Source organism: Megalobrama amblycephala, linkage group LG8 (assembly GCF_018812025.1).
Source record: "Megalobrama amblycephala isolate DHTTF-2021 linkage group LG8, ASM1881202v1, whole genome shotgun sequence".
Classification (NCBI taxonomy): domain Eukaryota; kingdom Metazoa; phylum Chordata; class Actinopteri; order Cypriniformes; family Xenocyprididae; genus Megalobrama; species Megalobrama amblycephala.
The window spans coordinates 14047659-14074913 of NC_063051.1; the positions used below are offsets into that span (position 1 = coordinate 14047659).

The following is a 27255-nucleotide window of genomic DNA, read 5'->3' on the forward strand; positions in this document are numbered from 1 at the left end:
AATGTTGACAAGCGTAAGCTAGCATGTTTTAGGAGGGATTTATTAAACATAGATGCAGAAGAAGGTTCAGAACTGTCCGAATATGTACAGTCACTGACTCTGCGGGACCGTGACAGCTATTTTTGTAAATTAACTTAAGTTTTGGATATTTCCTAGACAACATATGAATTACTTTCGGGTGGTTCGGGGAATTTTGTCAAGGTTTATTGTCTAATGTAACCTATCGCTGGGCTAATTATGATTAGCAATGTGGATTATTTTAAGAGACCATTCAAAGGATGGCACACACATCTATCGCTGTATGTTTGTTTAACATTTAAGCTAGCTAGTGCACTGAAAGTTGGCGACTTTTCACCTATAAAACAGAAACTTGCTGATTTGTACTAGATAAAAACCAACACACCATTACATATGCATCGATTATTTTACCTGATATGAAGTGTGCACTGCAAACACGAGCATTATTTATGATCGTCTCTGTCCAGTCTTTACACCGTATTGCAATTAACCACAATTATCGTTTTGATTTCTGTGAAGGAATGTCTCACGGGATCTGGTAAAACTTTAGTTTTGAACCAAAAGTGCTGTTTCTTCTATTCTGGCAGCCAAAAACACAAGACGACATTTTAAAGTCAAAACCTCAAACTTTTAGCACGCCTGCTATGAGTTCTTATTTATGTTTTGCCTCCAGCTACAGCGGTGACATCACAGTGACGTAGGCGATTAAGGGGTCAATTCATACTGTATGTTCTACAAAGACATTATTTCCTGTGTCTTTGTACAGTGTGACAAAAAATATATAAATTTTGCATGTGTGTTTTATGTTTTGTATCATATTGATACAGCAGGCTTTTATGGCCCATATAGTATGATATAGTGAGAATATAGAACTCACTCTTGAGAAGGAAAAAATTTATACTAAACAAAAATATGCAATTTGGTGCAGATATTGTTATTCATATGGCATAAGACATTCTGTAATGTAAATCAACAAGATTTATATATATATATATATATATATATATATATATATATATATATATATATATATATTATACAGTGGGTACGGAAAGTATTCAGACCCCCTTAAATTTTTCACTCTTTGTTATATTGCAGCCATTTGCTAAAATCATTTAAGTTCATTTTTTTCCTCATTAATGTACACACAGCACCCCATATTGACAGAAAAACACAGAATTGTTGACATTTTTGCAGATTTATTAAAAAAGAAAAACTGAAATATCACATGGTCCTAAGTATTCAGACCCTTTGCTGTGACACTCATTTATTTAACTCAGGTGCTGTCCATTTCTTCTGATAATCCTTGAGATGGTTCAACACCTTCATTTGAGTCCAGCTGTGTTTGATTATACTGATTGGACTTGATCAGGAAAGCCACACACCTGTCTATATAAGACCTTACAGCTCACAGTGCATGTCAGAGCAAATGAGAATCATGAGGTCAAAGGAACTGCCTGAAGAGCTCAGAGACAGAATTGTGACAAGGCACAGATCTGGCCAAGGTTACAAAAAAATTTCTGCTGCAATTAAGGTTCCTAAGAGCACAGTGGCCTCCATAATCCTTAAATGGAAGACGTTTGGGACGACCAGAATCCTTCTTAGAGCTGGCCGTCTGGCCAAACTGAGCTATCGGGGGAGAAGAGCCTTGGTGAGAGAGGTAAAGAAGAACCCAAAGATCACTGTGGCCGAGCTCCAGAGATGCAGTCGGGAGATGGGAGAAAGTTGTAGAAAGTCAACCATAACTGCAGCCCTCCACCAGTCGGGGCTTTATGGCAGAGTGGCCCGACGGAAGCCTCTCCTCAGTGCAAGACACATGAAAGCCCGCATGGAGTTTGCCAAGATGGTGAGAAATAAGATTCTCTGGTCTGATGAGACCAAGATAGAACTTTTTGGCCTTAATTCTAAGCGGTATGTGTGGAGAAAACCAGGCACTGCTCATCACCTGTCCAATACAGTCCCAACAGTGAACCATGGTGGTGGCAGCATCATGCTGTGGGGGTGTTTTTCAGCTGCAGGGACAGGATGACTGGTTGCAATTGTGGGAAAGATGAATGCGGCCAAGTACAGGGATATCCTGGACGAAAACCTTCTCCAAAGTGCTCAGGACCTCAGACTGGGCCGAAGGTTTACCTTCCAACAAGACAATGACCCTAAGCACACAGCTAAAATAACGAAGGAGTGGCTTCACAACAACTCCGTGACTGTTCTTGAATGGCCCAGCCAGAGCCCTGACTTAAACCCAATTGAGCATCTCTGGAGAGACCTAAAAATGGCTGTCCACCAACGTTTACCATCCAACCTGACAGAACTGGAGAGGATCTGCAAGGAGGAATGGCAGAGGATCCCCAAATCCAGGTGTGAAAAACTTGTTGCATCATTCCCAAAAAGACTCATGGCTGTATTAGATCAAAAGGGTGCTTTTACTAAATACTGAGCAAAGGGTCTGAATACTTAGGACCATGTGATATTTCAGTTTTTCTTTTTTAATCTGCAAAAATGTCAACAATTCTGTGTTTTTCTGTCAATATGGGGTGCTGTGTGTACATTAATGAGGAAAAAAAATGAACTTAAATGATTTTAGCAAATGGCTGCAATATAACAAAGAGTGAAAAATTTAAGGGGGTCTGAATACTTTCCGTACCCACTGTATATATATATATATATATATATATATATACATGAAATGCATGCCTACACCTGTCCCTCCAACCCCTTTTTAACCTGTGTATTTAAACTCCTGTTCCTGTTGTTTTTGTCGAGGGTGTTCATTGTTGTTGCTCTTCTGCCTTCTCTGTGTGGACTATAAGTTCCTGATGTGTGGACTGTACTCTTGTTCCTGGATTGTATTATCTGTATTTGTGTTTTTTCAAATAAACTTGTGCATGCATTTGGATTCTTGCTCCTTCTCATCCATGCTCACACATTAATAATAATAATAATAATAATAATAATAATAATAATAATAATTATTATTATTATTATTATTACTGGGTTGCTTCAACCCAGTAAATCTTACATTTACTTTAAAAAAACTTAATTAAAGATTTCACAGCAAAAAGACATGTGTACACAAACTGGTGGACATTTTTACAATTACTAAAAGGAACTATCCATCAGAGGGCATAAAGCATGTAGAAGGTTTTTCAGTTTTGATTTGGTTGATAGTTTAGAGAATCATGTATCAGATATGATACAGTAGTATTCATAAGAGTTTGTGGGGTTTTTTTTTTTTTTTTTTGGTCATTTTTGAGCTTGACAGTTGCTGGCCACCATTCACTTTTTTTTTTTTTTAAATGGAAAAGAGCACCATGAACATCCTGCCTAATGTCTCCTTTTGTGGTCTATTGATGGAAAAATAAAAAATAAAAAAAAAGGAAAATGTGTTTGGAACATTTCATTTCAGGGTGTACTATTCTTTAAGTTATGTCTCATACAATGTGTCGCCAACATGCCATCCTTATGTGTGACAGAACACCTAAAGCACACATTATAGTTTTCAGTGATTTTATATATTTTTAAAATAATTTTATAATATTAATTTGTCAATGTCTTAATGTTTACTGCATTGATTAAAAAAACTTTAAACTCTGCACTGGAAAAATCACTTTCTTAATCAGTATTTTGGTCTTGTGCAGTTAAAATATCTAAATCATTGAAACAAGGTAAATATCAGGGCAATACTTATTAAATGAAGTGCATTCATATCAAACCTGCAATTTGCCTATTGTAAGTATAAAACTGATGAGAATTAGGTTCATGATTAAAACAAGGTGTTAAGAAAATTATACTCAATTCAGCAAATGTTTACTTCGGTAAAGTTTTCTTGTTTTAGTGATGGTTACTATATTCTGAAGTCATATGACAGTTTACTGGAAAACAAGACAACAATACTCATTAAGAGTTGTTTTGCAGAGTGTAAATGTAACAAAAATAAAAGAGAGTAAAAATTAATAAACTTTGTTTTAGTCTGAAATCATGACTAAATCAGATGGTGCAATAAATTCACTGAAAGTGCAAGAACTGACATCTTTGTTAAATGTCATGAAAACCCATGAGAGGTTAGCAGCCAGTCAGTACAATCTGTAGAATCATAAGACATGAAACTGAAAAATTATATATAGCTATTTCCTTCATGTATTATGGGTGATAAATCTATTCAAGAAAATCAAATCTGAGGCAAATCATTTTTCAATTCAAAAGCATGGTGTAGAGGCCAGTGTGTAATGTACATCTAGTGGCAAAACACAATCTGAAAAATAGCTCTGGTTCAGAGGCACTTCATATAAGCAGAAACAAGTGAACAAAATTATCATCCACTAGTTCCAAATGTATGTGCAACTTCATAATTTGTGTGCTGCCAGGTTTTAGTGATAATTTAAAACGTACCTTTCATACCACAATTCTTACTTGGGCTTTTAGATATTTGCTACCCTGTTGTGATATTTGGGTGTAGTGAAGTCTCAAAAGCTTGATTCAGGCACTGCCTTCTTTCTTCCCAGTGAATTTGTGCTGTAGCGTGTGCGTTGCAGAGTGTTCTGAGGGCCTCTGTCCCCGTGCGCGCTCTGTGGCTGGGCCACCGATGTGCCATTTCTGTGTAGAGATGCTGTTCTTCTTAAGCCTAGATCAGCCTTGCTTTGAATATTGGAAGAACTTTGTGACCGTTTGATGTCTGATGACCCACGACTCACCTTGCCATTCGCAAGTTCACCACTGAGTCTGCTACGACCTAGGTTATTGCTATTGGCTTTAGCTTCTGAAGATCTATTGTGTGTCCCATTGGAGAGCGAAACTCCAGATGGGCTCTTCACCCCCGTATCACCCACTTTCACAGGTTCATTGTCTCGAGACCTCCGTAGTGAGTCCTTCTTCATGAAACCACCTTTGAGGAATGCGAAGACACTATCATGACGTTTTGTCTCCTGTCCCTTTCTCTGTTTCTCCTCTGGTTGGTCTCGCTCCTTGCCTGGGTCACTCCTCTGTGTGGTTTCCCAGCCACTTGGACCAGTGGAACTGGATTGCATCCCTGCACTAGAGCTCTTTCTGGACTGCGATTGTTCCTGTTTTGATTTTCTGCTGCTCCGTCTAGTCAAAGTCCCATCTTCCCTTGGTCTACTGTTGCTGCTGGGCTGTTGGCCTGTTGCTTTCTCTGAGCTACTTCTTTCTTGACCCTGTGGTATTTTGAGATACTCCAGAGGTTCGAGGCTGCTGTGGCTTGAAGATTTGGCTGCAGGTTTTTTCGTATCGTCTTCTTTACTGACTTCTTTATCTGAAGGTCGAGTCATTAGGGCAACAATGGGGTCTTTGGTGCATCTTGGCCTCCTCCCAGACTCTAAATACTCCACTAGCTCTGCAGGAGCCGGGTCAGGAGCTGAGGCAGGTTTGTGGCGGTCTTTGTTTCCAAAGGACCATCGCAGTGGGAGCACTCTGGTCTTGGTGGGACTTTTCATGCTTACGCTACGCCCTTGGATTCCTCGCACGAAAGGTCTGCTTTCGAACCCACCTAAAGACACTGACATTTACACAATATTCAGTACATGGTGGAAAACACTTGCCCACAACAAAACAAGTAAATAACTATCGCTAAAACAAACTTGCTGGGTAAACTCACCTCTCTTCTCAATTGAGGGCTCATTTTGAAAAACGGGAGACTCTGGGGAGTCTGGGATGGAAGAAGGACATGTTGTGGAAGACCTTGATACCATACTTCCTCTTTTACTGTCACCATTTAAACGTATGAGCCAGTGGTCTGACATGGAGGAGCTAGTGGAACCTGTACAAGGAGACAATCAAGACTGTTTAGTGGCTAGTCCATGTTTCTCCTAGACAAGGACATACAGTATGCTGCCCCTTAATTTTTAATAACTAAAATAATGTCCTGTATTATTGTTTCCATGACGACCAATTGACAAATACCTAGTGGCAGCATCTTAGCCGCCTTTCAAATTAACTGAAATCAACTCAAAAAATGTCTCAGGTTACATCTGTAAACCATGGTGAAGGGAATGAGACACTGTGTCTGTTTTAAAGATGATATGGGAGCTCTCCTGTGTGATTATATCTGAATCAAATATCCAATGTCATTGGTGCAATGTCACCCTGTGACACATGGCAGTGTACCATGGAAGCTATAAAGGGTACTCGCAACAACACGCTGTCAGCTTCTGATTGGATAAAAGCAAGTCGCTCATAGGCATGCAGGAAGCATGGCAAGGCAACACAGTGCCTGAAAGAACTCCAGCACTGAACCAACCGGGCAGTTAACTGGGCCCAACTGGTGTTCTCTGCACCATGAAGTGAAAACTCTCCACTTCATGGTGTAAAGTTTACTTGTGGAGGGAGCTCTAGTGTTTAAGATGGTCTCAACCAGAGTTTACGAGTTGGTCCTCCTTAGGGGCCAAACCCAAAGCTTCCACTTCTCCGGCCAGGGAGAAGTGGAAGCCCCGGCCTGCAACAGAAGGTCCCTCATGATTGGAATCTTACAAGAGGAGCTGTCCAGGAGAGATAGGAGGTCTAAGACCCAAACCTGGGCTGGCAAGAACGGGGCTACTAACAGCAGACGAACCCCATCCAGGCGAACCCTCTCTATAACTCCTGGGAGCAGAGCGACTGGGGGAAATGTATACAGACGCAGACTCTGCCACGCCTGCACCATGGCATCCAGCCCTAGTGGAGCTGGATGCATTAGGGAGAACCACAGTGGACAGTGCGTCGTCTGGTCGGATGTGAACAAGTCCACTTCCACCTGGCCGAACTCCTTCCAAATCAACTTCACCACCTCAGGGTGAAGTGTCTATTCTCTGGGCCTCAGCCCCTACTTTGAAAAGATGTCTGCTCCCTGTTTGAGGTGCCCAGGAATGTACAGTGCTCATAGTGAAAATAACATTTTAAAACATTCTAGAGGATTATTAAAAATTGAAAAACTAGAATAAGAGGGTTGGAAAAGTCATCAGTCCCCTTATTTAATACTTTGTAGAGCCACCTTTTCCTTTAATTACAGCAAGTAATCTTTTTGGATATGTCTGTACTAGCTTTGGACACCTAGGTTATAGGAAATATTTGCCCATTATTCCTTGCAGAATTGTTCAGTCAAATTCTGTGGTGAGCGGCAATGAACTGCTCTCTTCAGGTCCACAGATTTTCTATCGGATTTAGGTCAGGGCTCTGAATTGGCCACTCAAGGACATTCATGTTCCTATCCTTAAGCCATTGCGTTGTTCTTTTGGCTGTGTGTTTAGGATCATTGTCGGGTTGGAAGGTGAATGACCTGCCCATCTTCAGCTGTCTAGCAGAGGGACGCAGGTTTTCCTCAAGAATCTGGATGTACTTGACAGCATCCATTTCCCCTTCAATCCTGACCAATCACCCAGTCCCCGCTGAAGAGAAACACCCACACAACATAATGCTGCCACCACCATGCTTCACAGTGGGTATGGTGAGTTTTGGCTGGTTTGCTTTTTGTCAAATATAGCTTGAAGTTCAGTCCAAAAAGTTTGGTTTTGGTCTCATCAGATCATAGCACCTTTTGCCAGATAACATCAGAGTCATCCAGGTGTGTTTTTGCATAGCGCAAACAAGAATGTGTGTGGCACTTTTTCAGGAAAAGCTTCTTTCTTTCAGCACTATGTTTGGCGTAAAGCAAACACAGCACACCACCCAAACACACCATACCTACTGTGAAGCATCATCTCTTCAATGGGCAAATATTCCCGATCTAGGTGTGCAAAACTAGTACAGACATATCCAAAAAGATTAATGGCTGCAATTAAAGCAAAAGAAGCCTTTACAAAGTATTAGATCAGGGGACTGATTTTTTTTACTTTCCCAACCCTGTTATTCTAGTTTTTCAGTTTTTAATAATCCTCCAGAATGTTTTACAAAAATGTTATTTTCACTTTGATGATGAGGGTTATAATGTGTACACACTAGGGATGCCACAATTCTCAATATAATATTTAACCATTCGGTATGACATCCATGGTTCATTAAGCGCCTGTGAATTGCGTTTTTTTCGGCTTTGCATTTAAATAATTTCCCTGCATTTTATATCTCTCTGATTTGGCTCTGTTTGTGTGTACCCGTGAGTCTACACGCTGAGATGAGTAAATATCCAATCACTATGCACTAAAGTTAGGGGGTGCTTAGCCAAGCTTGCAATGCTGGTGTCAGATTTCACACTTTAACAAGGTGAGCGGTGAAGTGAGGCTGCAATACGAGAAAGCACCACCGTCTTTCAAATCTGTGGTGTGGGTAGGGCTTTTGATTGTGGATGATTAAAATGTCTCCACAATTTGCTTTTGAAAAGATATCGTAGTATTGTGCTACAGTACACATTCTAACATTTGCAGTTCTGGCACCTCCGTCCCGATTTACTGTACAACGCGACATGCATTCACATCACATGTTAACACAGCGGTAGAATTACACTCATGGGACACAGCAGTTATTTGCAATCACGAAAGTCAATTAATTGCATGCGTTTTAAAGACTTGCTGGTTAAACATTTTGGCCCGGTTTCACAGACAGGGCTTAGCCTAAGTCAGGATTAAACCTTAGTTCAATTAAGATATTTAAGTAGCTTTTATAAACGTACACCAGAAAAAGACATTACTGGAGTGCATCTTGAGAAAAAACAATGGCACTGATTTATTTTAAAATGTCAGTTCAAGTTGCTTTCAGTTAAAACAGCTGAAACATGCATTTTAGTCTGGGATTAGCTTAAGCCTTGTCTGTGAAACCAGGGGTTTATGCACGTGCTGTTCTGACATGCACTTTTCTGAGTGTGCACTCGAAGCGCATGCATACTAAAATCCTGTCAAACAGCACGTCATTACTGGACTAAGTTATCTTTCACATCTTATAGCGCTAATACTGTCAAATACACACAAGATTAACATAATAACAGTCGGTTATGTCTAAAGTGAAAGTAAACAGTTGAGAGAAAATCAGATGCGTGTCTGTATATTAGATGCGTGCAGGTCTTAAAGTGACAGCAGCCTAATAGTAAACATGCTGCAGATTGTCCTTAAAGGAATAGTTCACCCCAAATTTAAAATTCTGTCATTATTTACTCGCTCTACTGTTGTTCCAAACCTTTATTAATTTATTTCTTCTGTTGCACAAAAGATGATATTTTGAAGAATGTTGGTAACTAGACATTGACTTCCATAGTATTTTTTTTTTTCCTACAATGGAAGTCAATGGGGACCATCAACTGTTTGGTTAACCACATTCTTCAAAATATGTTTTATGTTGAACAGAAAAAAAAAAAAAAAAAAAAAAACTTCATTTAGGTTTAAAACAACTTGAGGATGAATAAATGACAGAATTTTCATTTTTGGGTGAACTATCCCCCTAATGTTGAAATGAAATGAAATATAATTTATCGTCCCTGATTTGGAGTGGACTCAAAAGCAACATTCAAACATCACCTGGTACACCTAAAAATATTATTAAAAATAATAATAATATTATTATTATTGTGTGTATACTAAGTACTATACACACAATAAACATCCATGTCCATAAACACAATCACAAATATCCTAAAAAAAAAGAAAAAAAAAAAGTTTATTTTTATTTTTAAATTAACACAAAAAAAAACACTTTTTTTTTTAATTTTTGAAGTGGTTCAGTCTGCAACATTGTTCAAAAAGAGACTGACAATTTCATAGTAGTTCGTACAGTACATTGTATCTTTGTTTTGGATTTTACATTGAGGTTTCCGTACCATACCTAATGACACTTTCTATACAGATTGGTAAAAAAGCAGCAATATTTCTATCGACACCATAAAACCACAGTCTACGTAAAAAATACAATCTTTGTGTAAGTCGTTCACAGACCCAATGAACATGCGTGTCCCATGTAAGAAATCTGTCTATATACACACTTAGACACTTGTAAGTCTACACCTGTGTAACTTGCTGATTGCGAACACACACAGGCGTATGGTCTCCAATACCCTTAGGATCAAAAATGATCATCTCTGTTTTCTTTGTGATCACTTTTAAAAAATTAACCTCACACCAATCAATAAATGATGTAATCGCAGAATAAAGAATAGAAGAAGAGTCTTGCTTTTTCAATAAACCTAGAATAGCTGTATCATCAGAATACTTCAGAATGTAGTTCTGCGGGTACATGTTAAAGTGCCAGTACTACAGTATTTCACTTGAGACAGACTATTGCTTACTTTAACTCTCTGAGTTCTATTTGTTAAAAAGGAATAGCTCCACTGTATGATCATTGCAGGATTCATACCTAACTGCTTTAATTTTTTAATTAAAACATATGGTTGGATAGTATTGATTGCTGAACTAAAATCAAAAAGCAGTTGAGCATAAGCATCCGAAACCTCCAGGTGATTTAAAACTGAATGCATCAAACTATTAATAGCGTCACCCATTCCTCTACCTTTTCTATAAGCAAAATGAAGTGGATCTAATTGGTTATTATCATCTACTCTTAACACTGACACCATACACTTCTCACTACTGACATGAGAGCAATTAGTCTGAAATCATTATTCTCAAGGGGACAAAGTTTTTGGCACAGGAATAATGAGAGACTTTTTTCCAAATAGCTGGAACTACTTTGGAGTCAACAGACCTTTGAAATATAGAGCACCAAACCGGGGACAATTCCTCTGCACAGACTTTTAATAAAAAGGACAAGATACCATCAGAGCCAGCAGATTTCTTCAGACACATGTGTTTAAATAGTCAATGGGGTTGTCAATAAAACAACAAAAGACAGAGAAAATCACCCACTGCTCTTGACTGAAAAACTTTAATACAGTAGCTTGTATAATTTAAAGTGAAATCTATGTAGTGTTTTATTTTTACATTTGTTCCTGTAAAACTGTGAGCTGCCAGTGTTAATCTTTATATTCATTTTATATTATATAATACACTAGGAATGTAAACAAGTATTTTTTGTTTGTTCTTTTGCTTGGTAAAATAAAGACTATTGCACAAAAATAGTATTTTTTTCTCCGTAACCTCTTACCGTTCCTGTTGCCTATGCATAGAATAACAAAAAACACTGATGTGCCAAGCCATCAGAACCAAACCGGAAACCATGGTTAAAAAAAACCCGAGGTGTGTATTGAACCATGGGCTAACTGTATTGTTGCATCCCTAGTACACATAGCTCAAAAAAATTAGACTTAATTTATTTTATTTTCCAGGGTGTAATGTGACAAAAGGTAAAGAATTTCACAGGGTATGATGACTTTCTATAGGCACTGTATAGTGCTTTCAAGGAGAGTAGCTGATCTGGTGTGCCAATCTGCAAATAGTGGCCATGACCGCAGACCCTCCTGATGATTTATGTAAGAGACTACTGATGTGTTGTCTGAGCAGACAAGAACATGATAGCCTCTGATGTCTGGGAGGAAATACCTCAGTGCTACAAATCAGTGCTACGATCTGAGCAGGAGACAGTTGTGCCTATCTATGAAGTACTGGCTGTAAAACCCGGAGTCTCCCTCGGGAATAGGAGTAAATTCTATACCCTCTTTCACCAAGAGAGACTGAATCTCTTGTTCCAGCACCTGATCCTGCTCTGGTCTGACTATCGTGGATAGCACTCCTTTGAATCGAGGTTGACAAACTGAATTCTGTACCCTTTTTTTTATAATTTGCAGAACCCATTGAGAAACGTTTGGCAGAAGCTTCCACATTGCCAAAAGAATCTGCTAAGGGAATCAGTCTCTCAAGTCTGACTGGTGCTCTCTTGGGTTGCTCCCTGGCAGGGGCCTGGCCTTGGCGAGGGATGAGCCTCTGTAAGGCCACCGCTTGCTTTTTAGCCTCCTGGAACCTCTTGAGGACAGTGTTGACTGCGTCACCAAAGAGACCAGGGGGCAAGAGTGGGGTGTCCATCAGGAAGCCTTTGTCTTTTTTGCCTGGGAGGTTCAACCATATGTCTCTCCGTAGCCACCATAACTGCCATGGAGCGGGCAGATGGCACAGCTGTCTCCTTGGTGGCACAAAGAGACCTTTAGAGGGCCTTAAGGGATGAAGCCGTGCTTGTTCAGCCCCATAATCCCATGATTTGAGACCACGGGACTAAAAAGCCTAGTGAAAAATGGCTTGTTCCAGGACCTCAACACCTGAGTGAGGTGGTCCGAAAAGAACAGCAGGCCCTGACGCAGAGGCTGTGATTTACTAGGCATGAAATGTTTGTCTAACTTGTTTTTCTAGCAAACTTCCTGCCTCTCGGCGAGCCACAACCTCCACTAGCTCCTCGCATGCCCACTCCTCAAACTCTCCTGCCTTGATACTGACGATATCCACCTCCTCAGAGCTAGATAATGGCAACATTTGGCACTCACTCGGGGTGGAAGAAGCCGGCTTCCGGATCCCAAGTGAAAGTCCTGGAGCCTGCAGGTGAGAGCTGAGAAAAGGGACAGCCCGTCTCAAGCTCCTCTGAGAGCTCCATTTGCAACCCCCATGTTCTGAGCTGGACCAGAACCACGAGGGGCAGATACAAATATATACAGATACAAATATTGGCTGCACACCCATACTGAAAATGCTTTTGATGCAAGGCCCTGATATATACACGGCGAGTTTCTTTTTCGTTCTTCGTTTAGGGGTAAAACGAAGTTCGAAGTACGTGAGCAGCGATACACTGTTATCGAACATCTGATGGCAATCACACTGCTGAGAGCGGTGTTTAAATGTATACAGTGCTCAGCGTAAATGAGTACACCCCCTTTAAAAAGTAACATTTTAAACATTATCTCAACGAACACAAACAGTTTCCAAAATGTTGACAAGACTAAGTTTAATATAACATCTGTTTAATTTATAGCATGAAAGTAAGGTTAATAATATAACTTAGATTAAACATTTTTCAGTTTTACTCTAATTAGGGTGATGCAAAAATGAGTACACCCCACAACAAAAACTACTACATCTAGCACTTTGTATGGCCTCCATGATTTTTAATGACAGCACCAAGTCTTCTAGGCATGGAATGAACAAGTTGGCGGCATTTTGCAACATCTATCTTTTTCCATTCTTCAAGAATGACCTCTTTTAGAGACTGGATGCTGGATGGAGAGTGATGCTCAACTCGTCTCTTCAGAATTCCCCATAGGTGTTTGATTGGGTTCAGATCAGGAGACATACTTGGCAACTGAATCACTTTCACCCTGTTCTTCTTCAGAAATATGTTTAAGATCATTGTCATGTTGGAAAAAAGTGCACGACGACCAAGGGCACGGAGTGATGGTAGCATCTTCTCTTTCAGTATAGAGCAGTACATCTGTGAATTCATGATGCCATCAATGAAATGCAGCTCCCCGTCACCAGCAGCACTCATGCAGCTCCACATAAGAACACTGCCACCACCATGTTTCACTGTAGGCACCATGCATTTTTCTTTGTATTCCTCACCTTTGCGACGCCATACAGTTTTGAAGCCATCAGTTCCAAGAACATTAGCTACAGTATTCTGACTGATAAGTAAAGCTTTGCTGATCTTCTTGTAGCCTTCACCTTTCTGGTGTAAAGAAATTATTTTCTTTCTCAGGTCTTGTGACATTTCTCTTCCATGTGGTGCCATTGCTGACAGCATGAAATGGGAAGGGGTTTTAACACCCTTTTATAGTCAACTGTCTGCTGGACACCTGTGTAATGAATAATTAGACTCACTTGTGGTTGAATTCTAGTAAAATTAGACATTTGTAATCTAAAATTTAGCTTTGCTCCAGAGACTTTTTCACACGCACGTCCTGATATTGCTGAGTTAGATGCGTTCCTGGGTCAACATATTTTGTTGATCCTGGAACAACATTCCGGTCTGAAAATTTAGTCTTAACCCTATTCCTACCCCTAAACCTAACCCTACCCATAAGTTATCACAAAAATCAGAGGGAAATGATAGATGAATAACACTGATGTAGAAGCACCAATTCATGATTTTAAGCCTAAACTTGACATAATCTGTAAACTTGTCCCTCAAATCTGATTGGTTGATTTGAATGTTGTTCCAGGATCAACAAAGATGTTGACCCAGGAACATGTTGAAATGTTACTTTTCAAAGGGGGTGTACTCTTTTACGCTGAGCACTGTAAGTAAATATGTGCGTCGCGCTTTCCTCTCAATAACAAAATCACACAACAAAATTTAGAAAAGAGTAAGCATTTTAATATCTGATCATAGCAACGTGGATATGTTTGTTTGCATGAGCTCTGCAATTCGGCACTCTAGTAAAGTCACATCACGTTTATTTATATAGCACTTTATACAATAGATTGCTTAAAATCAAGCGGCTTTACCATATTAAACAGTGTCAGTGTCTCGTTTCGTCAAAAGGACAACTTCTTTTTCTACTATAATGCAGCTCTCCAGTGTGATCATATATTCACTCACGGACGTCTGACCTCTACAGATTGAACAGGAGAAATGAAGCAGAAAAGATTTCCACACTTTTCCTGAAAGTTTGCTTTGGTAAGCTGTTTTGAACTCCCAAAACAAACTTTGTTTGGGAGTTCGAAACAGCTTGCCAAAGTGAACTTTCCGTAACTTTCCTGATTTTGTTCAAAATTACGTTACATCAGTTCGTTCTTCGACTTCGCTTGAAGTATATCAGGGCCTTTGCACTGAACTACTTTAAGATAAAGTGACTTAGTACTGCAGTCAGAAAAACTGGTCCAACACCAAATGTATTCTTGCCATGACTGTGGAACATTCACATTGCAATATTAATGGAAAAAAAAAAACAACAACAATAAAAAGGCTTCCTGCCTAACATTGATCCAATGAAACAAACAAAAGGTCAGTCAACCTTCATCTGAAACATGGCCGCAAAGGCTCATTCACTGACCTCTGACTGAGCTGTTGGCAGACCAAGGAGGGATGACATTTCTTCTCTGGTAGAACAGGATATATGCCCCTCGTGTGCACAGCTCCTCCTCTGGCACAAGCTCCACGCTGCTATCGTCATAACTGTACCAGTAGCCGTCCACGGAGTTCCTACAATAGGCTGTTTTGCACAGACATATACTGAGTGGTGTGTTTAAATCAATAGATGTGAACTTCTGTTCATGTTTTCATTTATTTATGTAGGTTTTTATTACTGACTCATGCACTGATGAGTTTCTAGGGAACATTTGCCAAAACAAAAAGTGCAAAATAAATGTAAATGCATTTTGTATGATGTTGAACTGGTTGGTATCTGAGTAGTCCATAGAAACATAGGCATAACCTTCTTCCCCCAAGATTTTTTAAGTTGAAATTTATAATGAATAAATGAGAGAAAGCAAAGTGAAAAAGATAAATAATAAAGTGTGTGAAAACATCATAAACCATGGGCAAGGACCTCCAAACAAGAGATTCTATATATATGGCATGACTACTGGTATGACTTTTTTCTTCAGAATTGTAAGAATCTTGGAATTACAAGATAAAAGCTCATAATTCTGACTTTTTTTTTTTCTCCCCTCGGTCAGAATTGCACGTTTCTAAATATTTTTTTTTATTCCATGGCAGAAACAAGCTTCCATACAATCAAGGGGCTGTCAATACAATAAATCTAACAATGTCAATAAGATAAAACAATATCTGATTTCATGATTTCTGACTAGTCCTTATAAAGCAGAATGAGACCATAAAATCAATAAATCAGTAATATAAGTAAATGTGAAAAAAAGATTGTATTAAACATATTTAAATATTTTAAGTTAACATGTTAACATTGCCAGTTTAAAAATTCCCTTCATAAACCATATCAATATTTAATTTGTGAACATATCTATTGTTACACAAATTATGACACTCCCTCAGTTATGCCATTTTCATTATGATTGTATTTAGGATACATAAAATGTTATATTATCGTTAGCAAGACAAAAAGGAATTTCATTTAATTCCCAAAATGTTTAAAACGCCATTTCTATCATAGAATATTAAACATAATTCATAATTTGAGAGTTGATTTGTGGAAATGACACTGCAAAAAAGCACAAAAATGTCAGAATTCACCTAAAACGCAATGTATATATGAATTGCAAGACATGTAAGAATGTGTCTGTATAGTTTTATATTACTTAATGAAATCCTCAAGGCCAAAATCACAGAGAGCTGAAGAAACATAAAATACCCTTGTATAACAATAATAAAGAGAAATGGTTTTTAGACCCGCTGCTTCAATCAGAGATCCCAGCGCACTAACCTGTGTAATGGCCTCCATGCATGCCTCCGTGGTGGTTGCAGACTGCATACAGGTCGTAAAGGAAGTCAGTATCCCCATGTTTCCAAGTTGAAGGCAAAGGGGCCAGATTCTTCATGCTCTGACTGCGTTTCACCACATGGGGTGTCATATCCAGAGCGCTCACAGGGAAGCGGATGAGGGTGGACAGCTTGTTTCGCCGTTTGCCCACCTGCCGAAAACGCTTCAGGTGCAGAATGAGGATGTCAGGCAGGGTCCACAAGCTCATCTTCACCATCCCCTGCTGCATCTGCTTGCAGTGAGGGCACTTCCATGCATCGTCTGGTGCCAGCTGCAAGACAAACATTTGCTATGAACAGTCTAATAGCCTACTCATTAATGATGCATGTCATAGACAATAAATCAGTGTAGTTAGTCTGACACTCCCCATGTAAGATTCATGATCACAGGTAAGGCTGTGACGGTAGGCATGACAACCGCGCCACCGCGGTGGTGAAGTTGTCACCGCGGTCGTGTGACGTCATATATAATATATATTTATATATCTCAGAGATTGCGTTAACTGAAAAATTTCCGTCTTTGATGGAATTTGTTTAGCAGTGACGGAAAAAAAATCTGCAGCCCGTCCGTCATTTTGACATATTATGTAGTTTGTATGTAAGCTTGTTGTAATTCCCACTCCTGTCCAGTAAGTTAGGTGGTGAGTGCGCTCCAGTGTGGCAGCAGAGCGAGAGTTCAGTCTCCAGAATAAAATGAAAACGAAGCGCTTGGTTACACCAAAGTCCCTTTAAGACAAGTCATTTCACTCGGCGGCCATCTTTGAAACGCCTCTCGGGCGTCCTGGGCATCATGCCCTATCTCTTTGAATGGGGAAACATCAAATTCTCCAAAACTGTTCGCCAACCTTACGATTACATTTCATATTTGAACTAACCAATGAAATCTGGCAACAGCTGTCTTATAAATGTTTTATCCAAACGCTCGAATCATGACAAAAAACTGTATTTTTTAGGCTGGATCAAGCTAATGCGCATGCGCACACCTAAATGCGCGTCTCTTCTGCCATGTTTCAGAGGCGCGCATCTGACTGTTTCTATAGAAACCGGTGCTTCTAACGGCTGCTGCAGTGACGCGATGACTTTACCAGTCGGCGATTGGCTCTTATTTAGAAGGCGGGACTTATTCCGCCATATTGCGCGTTACACTTTCTCCCATTCAAAACAATAGGAGTGACACGTCTTGTGTTATTCTATAGTCTTTGGTTACACACAGACGAGCACCCAGTTTAAGTTAATTGTATAATGATAAAGTTACTTATGCATGCTTACTTAATTAATTTTTTTTTATTTTTCTTGCTGACTATAAGTTTATGGTCAACGAATGGGTTTTCTGAGATATAATGTTAGGTGACATTGTTGGCAACACTGACTGAACTTACGTGATACAGATTTCGGTAAGCTACTGTATCTTTCAACATATTTTTTATTTTCATTCATGTTTATTTCGTTCTGTACAGTAGTAAAGAGGAAAGGATGATCGCATTCACTCACAGTTCAAGATGAAAACTGAAAGTGACGCAGCTCTTTGATCAACTTTCTTTTCATAGTATAAATAAATGCAAGCCTATGCCTATTTACTTATCCTGTTAGTTCGTGAATAAAATGTCTTATCATTAAAATATAAAAATTAAAATGACGGTTAATATTGATTATGATGGATTTTTTTTTACGATCCTGTCCATCAAAATGACGGCGAAACGCAAGTCTAACACTATATATATAAAAACCTCGCCCCCCCACACTTCGGACCCCACACCGCAACACCGGCGGTTGTTGGTGATTTACCACCGCGGTAGTAAAAATTTGCCACCGTCACAGCCCTAATCACAGGTATATGAATAACATTTTCTTTGTGGGGATTTGTTGAAATGCATGCAGAGTGCAGTGATTCTCCATTATGAATCAAACCATGTCATTATCTGAACCTGTTTTGTCTCAGTGTGGTGTAGTAAAACATTTATGTATCAGGAATACACTGCTGAGACAGACTGGAATGCAGTAAACATACAGAGAGGAAAGAACAACAAGATCTGAATATTTACAGAAGTGAACCATTAGTAATACGTTAGAGGATCGATAATTATTTGTGGAGCCAATCATGGTTCATGAGTAAGATTTATCATATTTTGCTTGTCCAGAACAGGCAGTATATAGAGAAGAATGAATTCAGAGTGACCTTCCAAAGAGAGTGAGAGTATGTGGGATGTGAGAGACAAAGACGGTCGGAGGGAAACCAGCTCCATTTGCTCCTCAAGTGGGTTTTGCCTTGAATAATCTTGGAATATGGAATAGTGATTGGTCCTGCTAATCAAAATGTCTAGCACCTTGAACTGCAAGTATAATTTATCTAGTGAACATTTTCTACTGCATTAATCCCCACTAGTGTCAAAAATTGCCATTTTTATTTAATAATTTGACTATATGAGTGCATATTTTGTTTCTAACAATTTAAAATAAAGCATGTTGTCCAACTGAATCAATTAATTGAAATAAATTCTTCAGTTATGGCTGTTACATAAAATTAAATCAAAAACTCCTGACATAATAGCAAGATAATTGGTTCAGATCCTAACAACATAAATGCTTTATGTAATTGGTTGCTCTTATGTTAGATTGTAGAGCTCTCTACATTGCAAGAGATTTCAATGTAATCACCGTTTCAAAGTTTTTTTTTTCTTTATGTTCAGTCCATATTTTTAGAGCTGATTTACTCTCCCAGCCCCCCAACCTCCCCCCCCACCACCACCAATCAAAACCCACTTCATATACTTAAACATTAAATGATTAGAGCAACAGGCCACTTCAGAGTGTCTGCAGAGACACTACACTCATAATTAGACAGGCCTAGAATTAAACATGAAATATATCAATTAAATGAGTACACCCCCTTTGAAAAATAACATTTTAAACAATATCTCAACGAACACAAACAGTTTCCAAAATGTTGACAAGACTAAGTTTAATATAATATCTGTTTAACTTATAACATGAAAGTAAGGTTAATAATATAACTTAGATTACACATTTTTCAGTTTTACTCAAATTAGGGTGATGCAAAAATGAGTACACCCAACAACAATAACTACTACATCTAGTACTTTCTATGGTCTCCATGATTGTGCTGACAAACTGCCTGGGAGCTCCTCAGTGGTGAAACTCCTCCTCCTTCAATCAGTGGTGAAACTCCTCCTCCTTCAATCAGTGGTGAACCAGGTGGAACAAACCTTCCAGATGATCTGAGCGTGTCAGTATCTGGCTCTGTTGTCTTTAGACTGCAGTCAAAGGAGCATTGAATGCATTACAAGACTAAGGAAACTGTCTTTTGTCATCAAGGTGACTGTGCAAGATTAAGTCTTCTACAATACTGTGAAGGACAGCCGGTAAGCATCATATTGGCCATGTTTGACTAGATTGACTTAAGCAGTGCAGTGCTAATGGTACTCTGGAAAACACAAACTCTGAACTCTTGTTGACTTTGATAGGACTTTTTGTAGTGGTATTTGTAAATTCAATTGTTGTTTGTGGGGTATAAAGGAAAAGAAAAGCCAAAATTCATTGTTTGACAAAGAATGGGTTTGAAATGGTTAAAAGTAATTTCAACTTTGTAGAAATCTTAATAAACCAAGTTCTTAATTCAGTTAAAAATGTATAGTCTAAAATTATTTGGCTAAAGATACTTGGTTAAAAGATAAGAAAATTCTAAAAAGTGAAATAACAATTGATTGTTTTGTAGAGGATACATAGTTGTGTGGCTACAATGGTGCCTTAGAATAGTTCTTTACTATGAAAGTACTTGTTAAAAGTGGAAAACTTGTATTTTGTAATGACGGTACTGTGTTTATCTGAGGTGAATGTGAAAATTGTTTAGTTTGGCTGTCAGCTCAAATAATAACTGGTATTTGTTATTTCTTTTGAGGTTTTTCACCTGTTTACTGCTATCAAGGAATGGTAAATAAAAGAAAAGCAACTGTTCCCATGGCTGTTTGAGTGAAATCCAGTTAAAAGCTTCATGTGGAGGGATTGTCCTTTTCAAGTGGGGAATTGCACAAGGAAAGAGTCAAAACTTGACAATGATATTTAATGACAGCACCAAGTCCTCTAGGCATGGAATGAAAAAGTTGGCGACATTTTGCAACATCTATCTTTTTCCATTCTTCAAGAATGACCTCTTTTAGAGACTGGATGCTGGATGGTGAGTGATGCTCAACTTGTCTCTCCAGAATTCCCCATAGGTGTTTGACTGGGTTCAGATCAGGAGCCATTGAATCACTTTCACCATGTTCTTCAGAAATCCAACAGTGGCCTTAGATGTGCGTTTAGGATCATTGTCATGTTGGAAAAGTGCACGACGACCAAGGGCACGGAGTGATGGTAGCATCTTCTCTTTCAGTATAGAGCAGTACATCTGTGAATTCATGATGGCATCAATGAAATGCAGCTCCCCGTCACCAGCAGCACTCATGCAGCCCCACATAAGAACACTGCCACCACCATGTTTCACTGTAGGCACCATGCATTTTTCTTTGTATTCCTCACGTTTGCGACGCCATACAGTTTTGAAGCCATCAGTTCCAAAAACATTTATCTTGGTATCATCACTCCAGAGTATAGAGTCCCAGTAGTCTTCATCTTCATCATCATGGGCCCTGGAAAACTCTAGGTAGGCTTTTTTGTGCCTGGTCTTTATGAAAGTCTTCTTTTGTGGATGGCACCCATGCATGCCATTCCTCTGCAGTGTACACCATATTGTGTCATGGGAAATAGCCACCCCAGTTAGGCTTTCTACTTCTTTAGATAACTGCAGTGAACTTGCATGCCGATTTTCTTTAACCCTTCTCATCAGAAGACGCTCCTGACGAGGTGTTAACTTCCATGGATGACCTGGGGTGTATTCCAGAAAGCAGGGTTAACTTACTGTCACATATACCCTGAACTCTCGGTTGATTAACCCAAACCTTGCTTACTCGAGGTATGCTGGTTCCAAAAATGCATCCAGGAATAAGTTCAGCCAACCCAGAGTATGTTCCCAGTTAACACACAAGACATTCTCAACAGAGCGACGAATCGATGATTCACCATGGAAACAGACGCTAAGAAAAAGCACGCCATTCTACTTCATTCTTCTTCTTTTGTTTAATGGCGATTTACATAACCTACTTGGTGCACATCACCACCTATTGGGTGGTTGTGCAATAATTTTTAATCTTAATATTGTTTGTTTGATGCTAATTATTTAATAAAATATCACATATATGATATGTATTTTATTATAGAAATTATAGCATAGAAAATGTCCTGTTATAAAGATTAAGAAGTAGATCCATGTGTGCTATGACAATAAAATTCATATATTAGAATTGAATAAACATTTATATATTGTATAATATAACATTGTGTATATAACTGTAACTATATAACAAATTTAGATACATTAATATAACCATATTGATAATATAACACACATCTAAATTCCTCTTAAGCTAACTAACCCTTGAACATAACCTGCTCCGGAGCAGGTTATGTTCAGAGAGCAAGTTGCTATGGTTACTTACATACCCTAAAAGTTACCTCCGTTTTTGGAACCGAAAGTTGAGGTTATCCGCTTACTTACTCTTAAACATACCCAGGTATGTCACATAACCTGCTTTCTGGAATACCCCCCTGGACGTCTCTGTGAGATGGTTGCAGTTCCATCTTTTTAAAATGTTTGTACCACTTTTGCTACAGTATTCTGACTGATAAGTAAAGCTTTGCTGATCTTCCTGCAGCCTTCACCTTTCTGGTGTAAAGAAATTATTTTCTTTCTCAGATCTTGTGACATTTCTCTTCCATGTGGTGCCATTGCTGACAGCATGAAATGGGAAGGGGTTTTAACACCCTTTTATAGTCAACTGTCTGCTGGACACCTGTGTAATGAATAATTAGACTCACCTGTGGCTGAATTCTTGTTAAATTAGACATTTGTAGTCTAAAATTTAGCTTTGCTCCAGAGACTTTCAGTGGGGTGTGCTCATTTTTGCATCACCCTAATTATATATATATATATATATATATATATATATATATATATATATATATATATATATATATATATATATATATATATATATATATATATATATATATATATATATATATATATATATTTTAGTACAGTCCAAAAGTTTGGAACCACTAAGATTTTTAATGTTTTTAAAAGAAGTTTCGTCTGCTCACCAAGGCTACATTTATTTAATTAAAAATACAGTAAAAAACAGTAATATTGTGAAATATTATTACAATTTAAAATAACTGTGTACTATTTAAATATATTTCACAAAGTAATTTATTCCTGTGATGCAAAGCTGAATTTTCAGCATCGTTACTCCAGTCTTCAGTGTCACATGATCCTTCAGAAATCATTCTAATATGCTGATTTGCTGCTCAATAAACATTTATGATTATTTTCAATGTTGAAAACAGTTGTGTACTTTTTTTTCCTTGATGAATAGAAAGTTCAAAAGTACAGCATTTATCTGAAATACAAAGCTTCTGTAGCATTATACACTACCGTTCAAAAGTTTGGGGTCAGTAAGAATGTTTATTTTTATTTTTTTGAAAAGAAATGAAAGAAATTAATACTTTTATTCAGCAAGGATGCATTAAATCAATCAAAAGTGGCAGTAAAGACATTTATAATGTTACAAAAGATTAGATTTCAGATAAACACTGTTCTTTTGAACTTTCTATTCATCAAATAATCCTGAAAAAAAATATTGTACACAAATATTTTGTACAATTGTACACATTAAATGTTTCTTGAGCAGCAGATCAGCATATTAGAATGATTTCTGAAGGATCATGTGACACTGAAGACTGGAGTAATGATGCTGAAAATTCAGCTTTGCCATCACAGGAATAAATTACTTTGTGAAATATATTCAAATAGAAAACAGTTATTTTAAATTGTAATAATATTTCACAATATTACTGTTTTTTACTGTATTTTTAATTAAATAAATGTAGCCTTGGTGAGCAGACGAAACTTCTTTTAAAAACATTAAAAATCTTAGTGGTTCCAAACTTTTGGACTGTACTGTATATATATAAAGATGTTTATAAAGATAAACTAATTTTCTGTGTCATAGTATTTCATTACTAACTTACAATAATGTCATTCTGTCATTAAGTCATTCTAATCCAACATTCTGTCATTTATGTGGAACCTCATTTTTTTTTTTTTGAAGAAGAATTGTTACACAAATTGACCTGAATAAAAAAAAAAATATGCCAATAAAGTCATTTGCATTGTTACAAACAATTTCTATTTCAAATAAATAGAAATAGGAAAACAGTGAACAGTGGGCAACATGCATGTAAGCATGTAAATACAGGAGAATTATGACAGTCATTTCAGAGTGCCACACTTCCTGCTGCCAACAGGAGGCGCTTTGACTGTAACTGAATATTGCCATGTAGATGTCTTCAGGCCAGGACTATTATCAAACATGTGAATTTTGGAGCAGTCCGGACATTGCATGCCTGAGTTACAACAACTTCCTGTTTCTTGGCGTTAATCGCATACTTTAGCACTTAGCCAAGTGTTGCATGATGTAACATGTTTTTAGCATGTTTGGTACTTTGTGGCATATTTAATTACAGTGTAAAGCCATTTCCTGTTGACAACAGATGGTGCTATGACTAACTGAATATTTGTGTGTAGATGTCTTCAGGCCAGGACTATTATCAAACATGTGAAGTTTGGGGCAGATCAGACATTGTATGCCCGAGTTACAACAGCTTCCTCTTTCATGGAGAAACATCAGACTTTGTCAGGCCATCACGGACAAGCCCTTCAGCGAAAACTCAATATCTTTGCTATTTAACATCACTAAGGCCTTAAGATTAGACTGACCAAATATAATAATAATAATAATAATAATAATAATAATAATAATAATTCCTTACATTTATATAGCGATTTTCTGGGTACTCAAAGCACTTTACATATGAAAGGGGGAATCTCCTCAACCACCACCAATGTGCAGCATCCACCTGGATGATGCGACGGCAGCCCTATTGCGCCAGGACGCCCACCACACACCAGCTTATTGGTGGAGAGGAGACAGAGTGATGAAGCCAATCAGTGTATGGGGATGATTAGAAGGCCATGATAGACAGAGGCCAATGGGCAAATTTGTTGGGGTTACACCCTTACTCTTTTCGAAGGACATCCTGGGATTTTTAACGACCACAGAGAGTCAGGACCTCGATTTAACGTCTCATCCGAAGGATGGTGCTTGTTACAGTACAGTGTCCCCATCACTATACTGGGGCATTAGGACCCACACAGACCACAGGGTGAGCACCCCCTGCTGGCCTCACTATATGATGTTGATCTAGTTAAATCTCAATGAGGAGTTAATAATAGTGTAAAACATGACATTTCCTGTTGCCCGCAGGTGGCAGTATGACTGTAACTGAATATTGGCTTGTAGATGTCTTCAGGCCAGGACTAATAAAACAGTTTGGGGAAGATCCGACACTGTATGCCCAAGTTACAACAACTTCCTGTTTCATGGCGAAACATTGAATTTTGTCAGGCTGTCACGGACACGCCCCTTCAGTGAAAACTTAAGATCTTCACAATTTAACGCCGCAAAGGCCTTTATGACCAAATATGATTTTGATCTGATTAAAGCTCTAGGAGGAGTTTGTTAAAGTACAATGTCTGGAAATGGCAAAAATTGAAATTTTATAGGTGGTGCTATCGAGCCATTTTGCCACAACTATTTCTGAAACCCATATCAGGTGTAAATTTTCACCACTTCTGACCTGTGTACAAAGTTTCTTGAGTTTTCGAGCATGTTTAGGCCCTAAAAAATGCGATTCATTTTGGAGAAGAAGAATAATTGACCGACCATTTACAATGGGGTCCTCACACCAATATTACTTGAGCACCAAATCAGCAAATTAGAATGATTTCTGAAGGATCATGTGACACTAAAGACTGGAGTGATGATACTGAAAATGCATTCAGCTTTGCCATCACAGGAATACTTTATATATATATATATATATATATATATATATATATATATATATATATATATAGTATTGTCACCATATCCACACAAGAAACATTGTCACCCTATCCACACATAAAGAGATGTATTGAGTCGAGTAAATGACACAGGTTAGAGTAATAAATACGAGTCATAAAAAGAGAGTGTGATTAGAGGAAAGAGTACCTGCTCCTCTTTGGTGTAAAGCTGAAAACACTCATCCAGAGTGCAGCTGTGCTGCTGTACATGATTCTGCTGCTGGAGTCTCACACTCTCTGCGTCCTCAATAACTTCCTCTTGAATGTTACCAAAGAGACTGAAACAGATACGAATCACACAAGAATTCTAAAATTCAAATGATATTACTGAGAAGGCTCTTACTAATACTGGGAAATTTACACAATGGTTTTAAATTAAATGTCTTTGCCTTTAAAGAAAAAAAAAAAAAAAAAAAAAAAATATATATATATATATATATATAGTAGCATGTATCTCACCATTCTTTTATTCTGTTCTCCCATTCAATTACGAGCTTCACATGCAGAGGACCACCAGGACCACAGAACTTCAGGGCCCTGTGAGAAAAGACATGATTCAAATTGTGAGTTCGTTATTCAGCCACTAGGGGGCAGACTATAATCAGTGTTGTGAATTTCATAGAATGAAATAGCATTAGACAGCAAGACAGTTGCAGTTAATTTATAATTTGGCAAACTGATACTCCCATTCTCTTTTATTTTGCCATTTTTATTTTTAATTGAATTAAATTTACATTACCGTTTAAAGGTTTAGGGTAAGTTATTTTTTATACTTTTTTTTTTTCCCAGAAAGGACTGCTGAAGGTGATCAAAAGTGACAGTCAAGACATTTATAAAAGATTTCTATTTCAAATAAATGCTGCTATTTTTTAATGTAAAGTAATTACATTAAAATATATATATACAATATACAATATATACAACAATTTATTATTTTTTGTTATATAGCCTAATATAACCTAATTTAACTTGTCATTTTGCCTTTGATTGTGCAATTAAAGAGGGAGGGTAAAGAAACTACCAAGACTGAACATGACCACATGCAACTGGGTCATGACTAGACTCAACTATGGTGATTATGTCTTACTGCTGTGATACAGCTCATGTCATTTTGTTTTCTAATAAGAACATGTATTTTAACTTGTTTCATCATTACAAAACAAGACAAAAAATATAGAGGGAGAGAGAAAAAGATATAGAATAAAATGTCCAGAAAATAAAGTAAGTCAGAACAACGGCCAGTTCATTTATGCTTTAAATTGCAAGTCTAAACATAGCTTTTTTCATTATTCACGGTAATTACCAGTAGGATTCATCTGTAGTTCTCACTATCATTACAGGTCCTCGGACTGGAGGAAAAAAAATTGCCTATACACACGACAATAATCACATGGCTAAATAGCCAAGAAAGAGAAAAAAAACACACAGCATTCACAGCCTCGGCCCTCACTGTTCACCCGGTGCAATTCTGCAAACAATCGATCAAATATGACAGAGGGAAAAACTGCGGCAGAAAGGAGTGCGGGGTAATTTGAAGATGTGACTGGAGCATGGCTGAGTTTTTCTGAGAGCTGGGCTAAAGCCAGATTAATTCTGACGCACAGTCCGTCTGCGTTAATTGTGATTGTTTCTGAGAGGATTTAAAAGCAGGGAACAATAATTCAGAGACGTGAGGGGAATTCACTTGGATTCATCATCTCTGGCCTATTGAGAAGAAAGCTTCACACACACGCAGGAGTTTTCTTATCTTATACCGAACAACTTATCTTGTCTTACACTGGCAATTTACCTTATCTCAAAATAAACTTTGGGGACCTAACACACACACACACACACACACACACACACACGCTCATGCGCACACACACACACACACACACACCCCTTCGTCTCTGTAGTTACACACTGAAAGT

At 38.1% G+C, this 27255-nt stretch overlaps 1 protein-coding gene across 1 annotated transcript in view; it reads right to left on the reverse strand.

Moving 5' to 3' along the window:
- Window positions 1–2631: 2631 nt before the first annotated feature.
- Window positions 2632–27255, reverse strand: part of usp43a (ubiquitin specific peptidase 43a) — a 114134-nt gene continuing 89510 nt past the window's right edge. Inside the window, exons 10-15 of the mRNA XM_048199555.1 lie at window positions 25802–25879; window positions 25491–25620; window positions 16205–16532; window positions 14858–15016; window positions 5630–5791; window positions 2632–5530 (exon numbers count right to left, since the gene is read on the reverse strand). Of these exons, the coding sequence (XP_048055512.1) occupies window positions 4482–5530; window positions 5630–5791; window positions 14858–15016; window positions 16205–16532; window positions 25491–25620; window positions 25802–25879 (1906 nt within the window). The 3' untranslated portion in view covers window positions 2632–4481. The remainder of the gene's footprint in view (window positions 5531–5629; window positions 5792–14857; window positions 15017–16204; window positions 16533–25490; window positions 25621–25801; window positions 25880–27255) is intronic.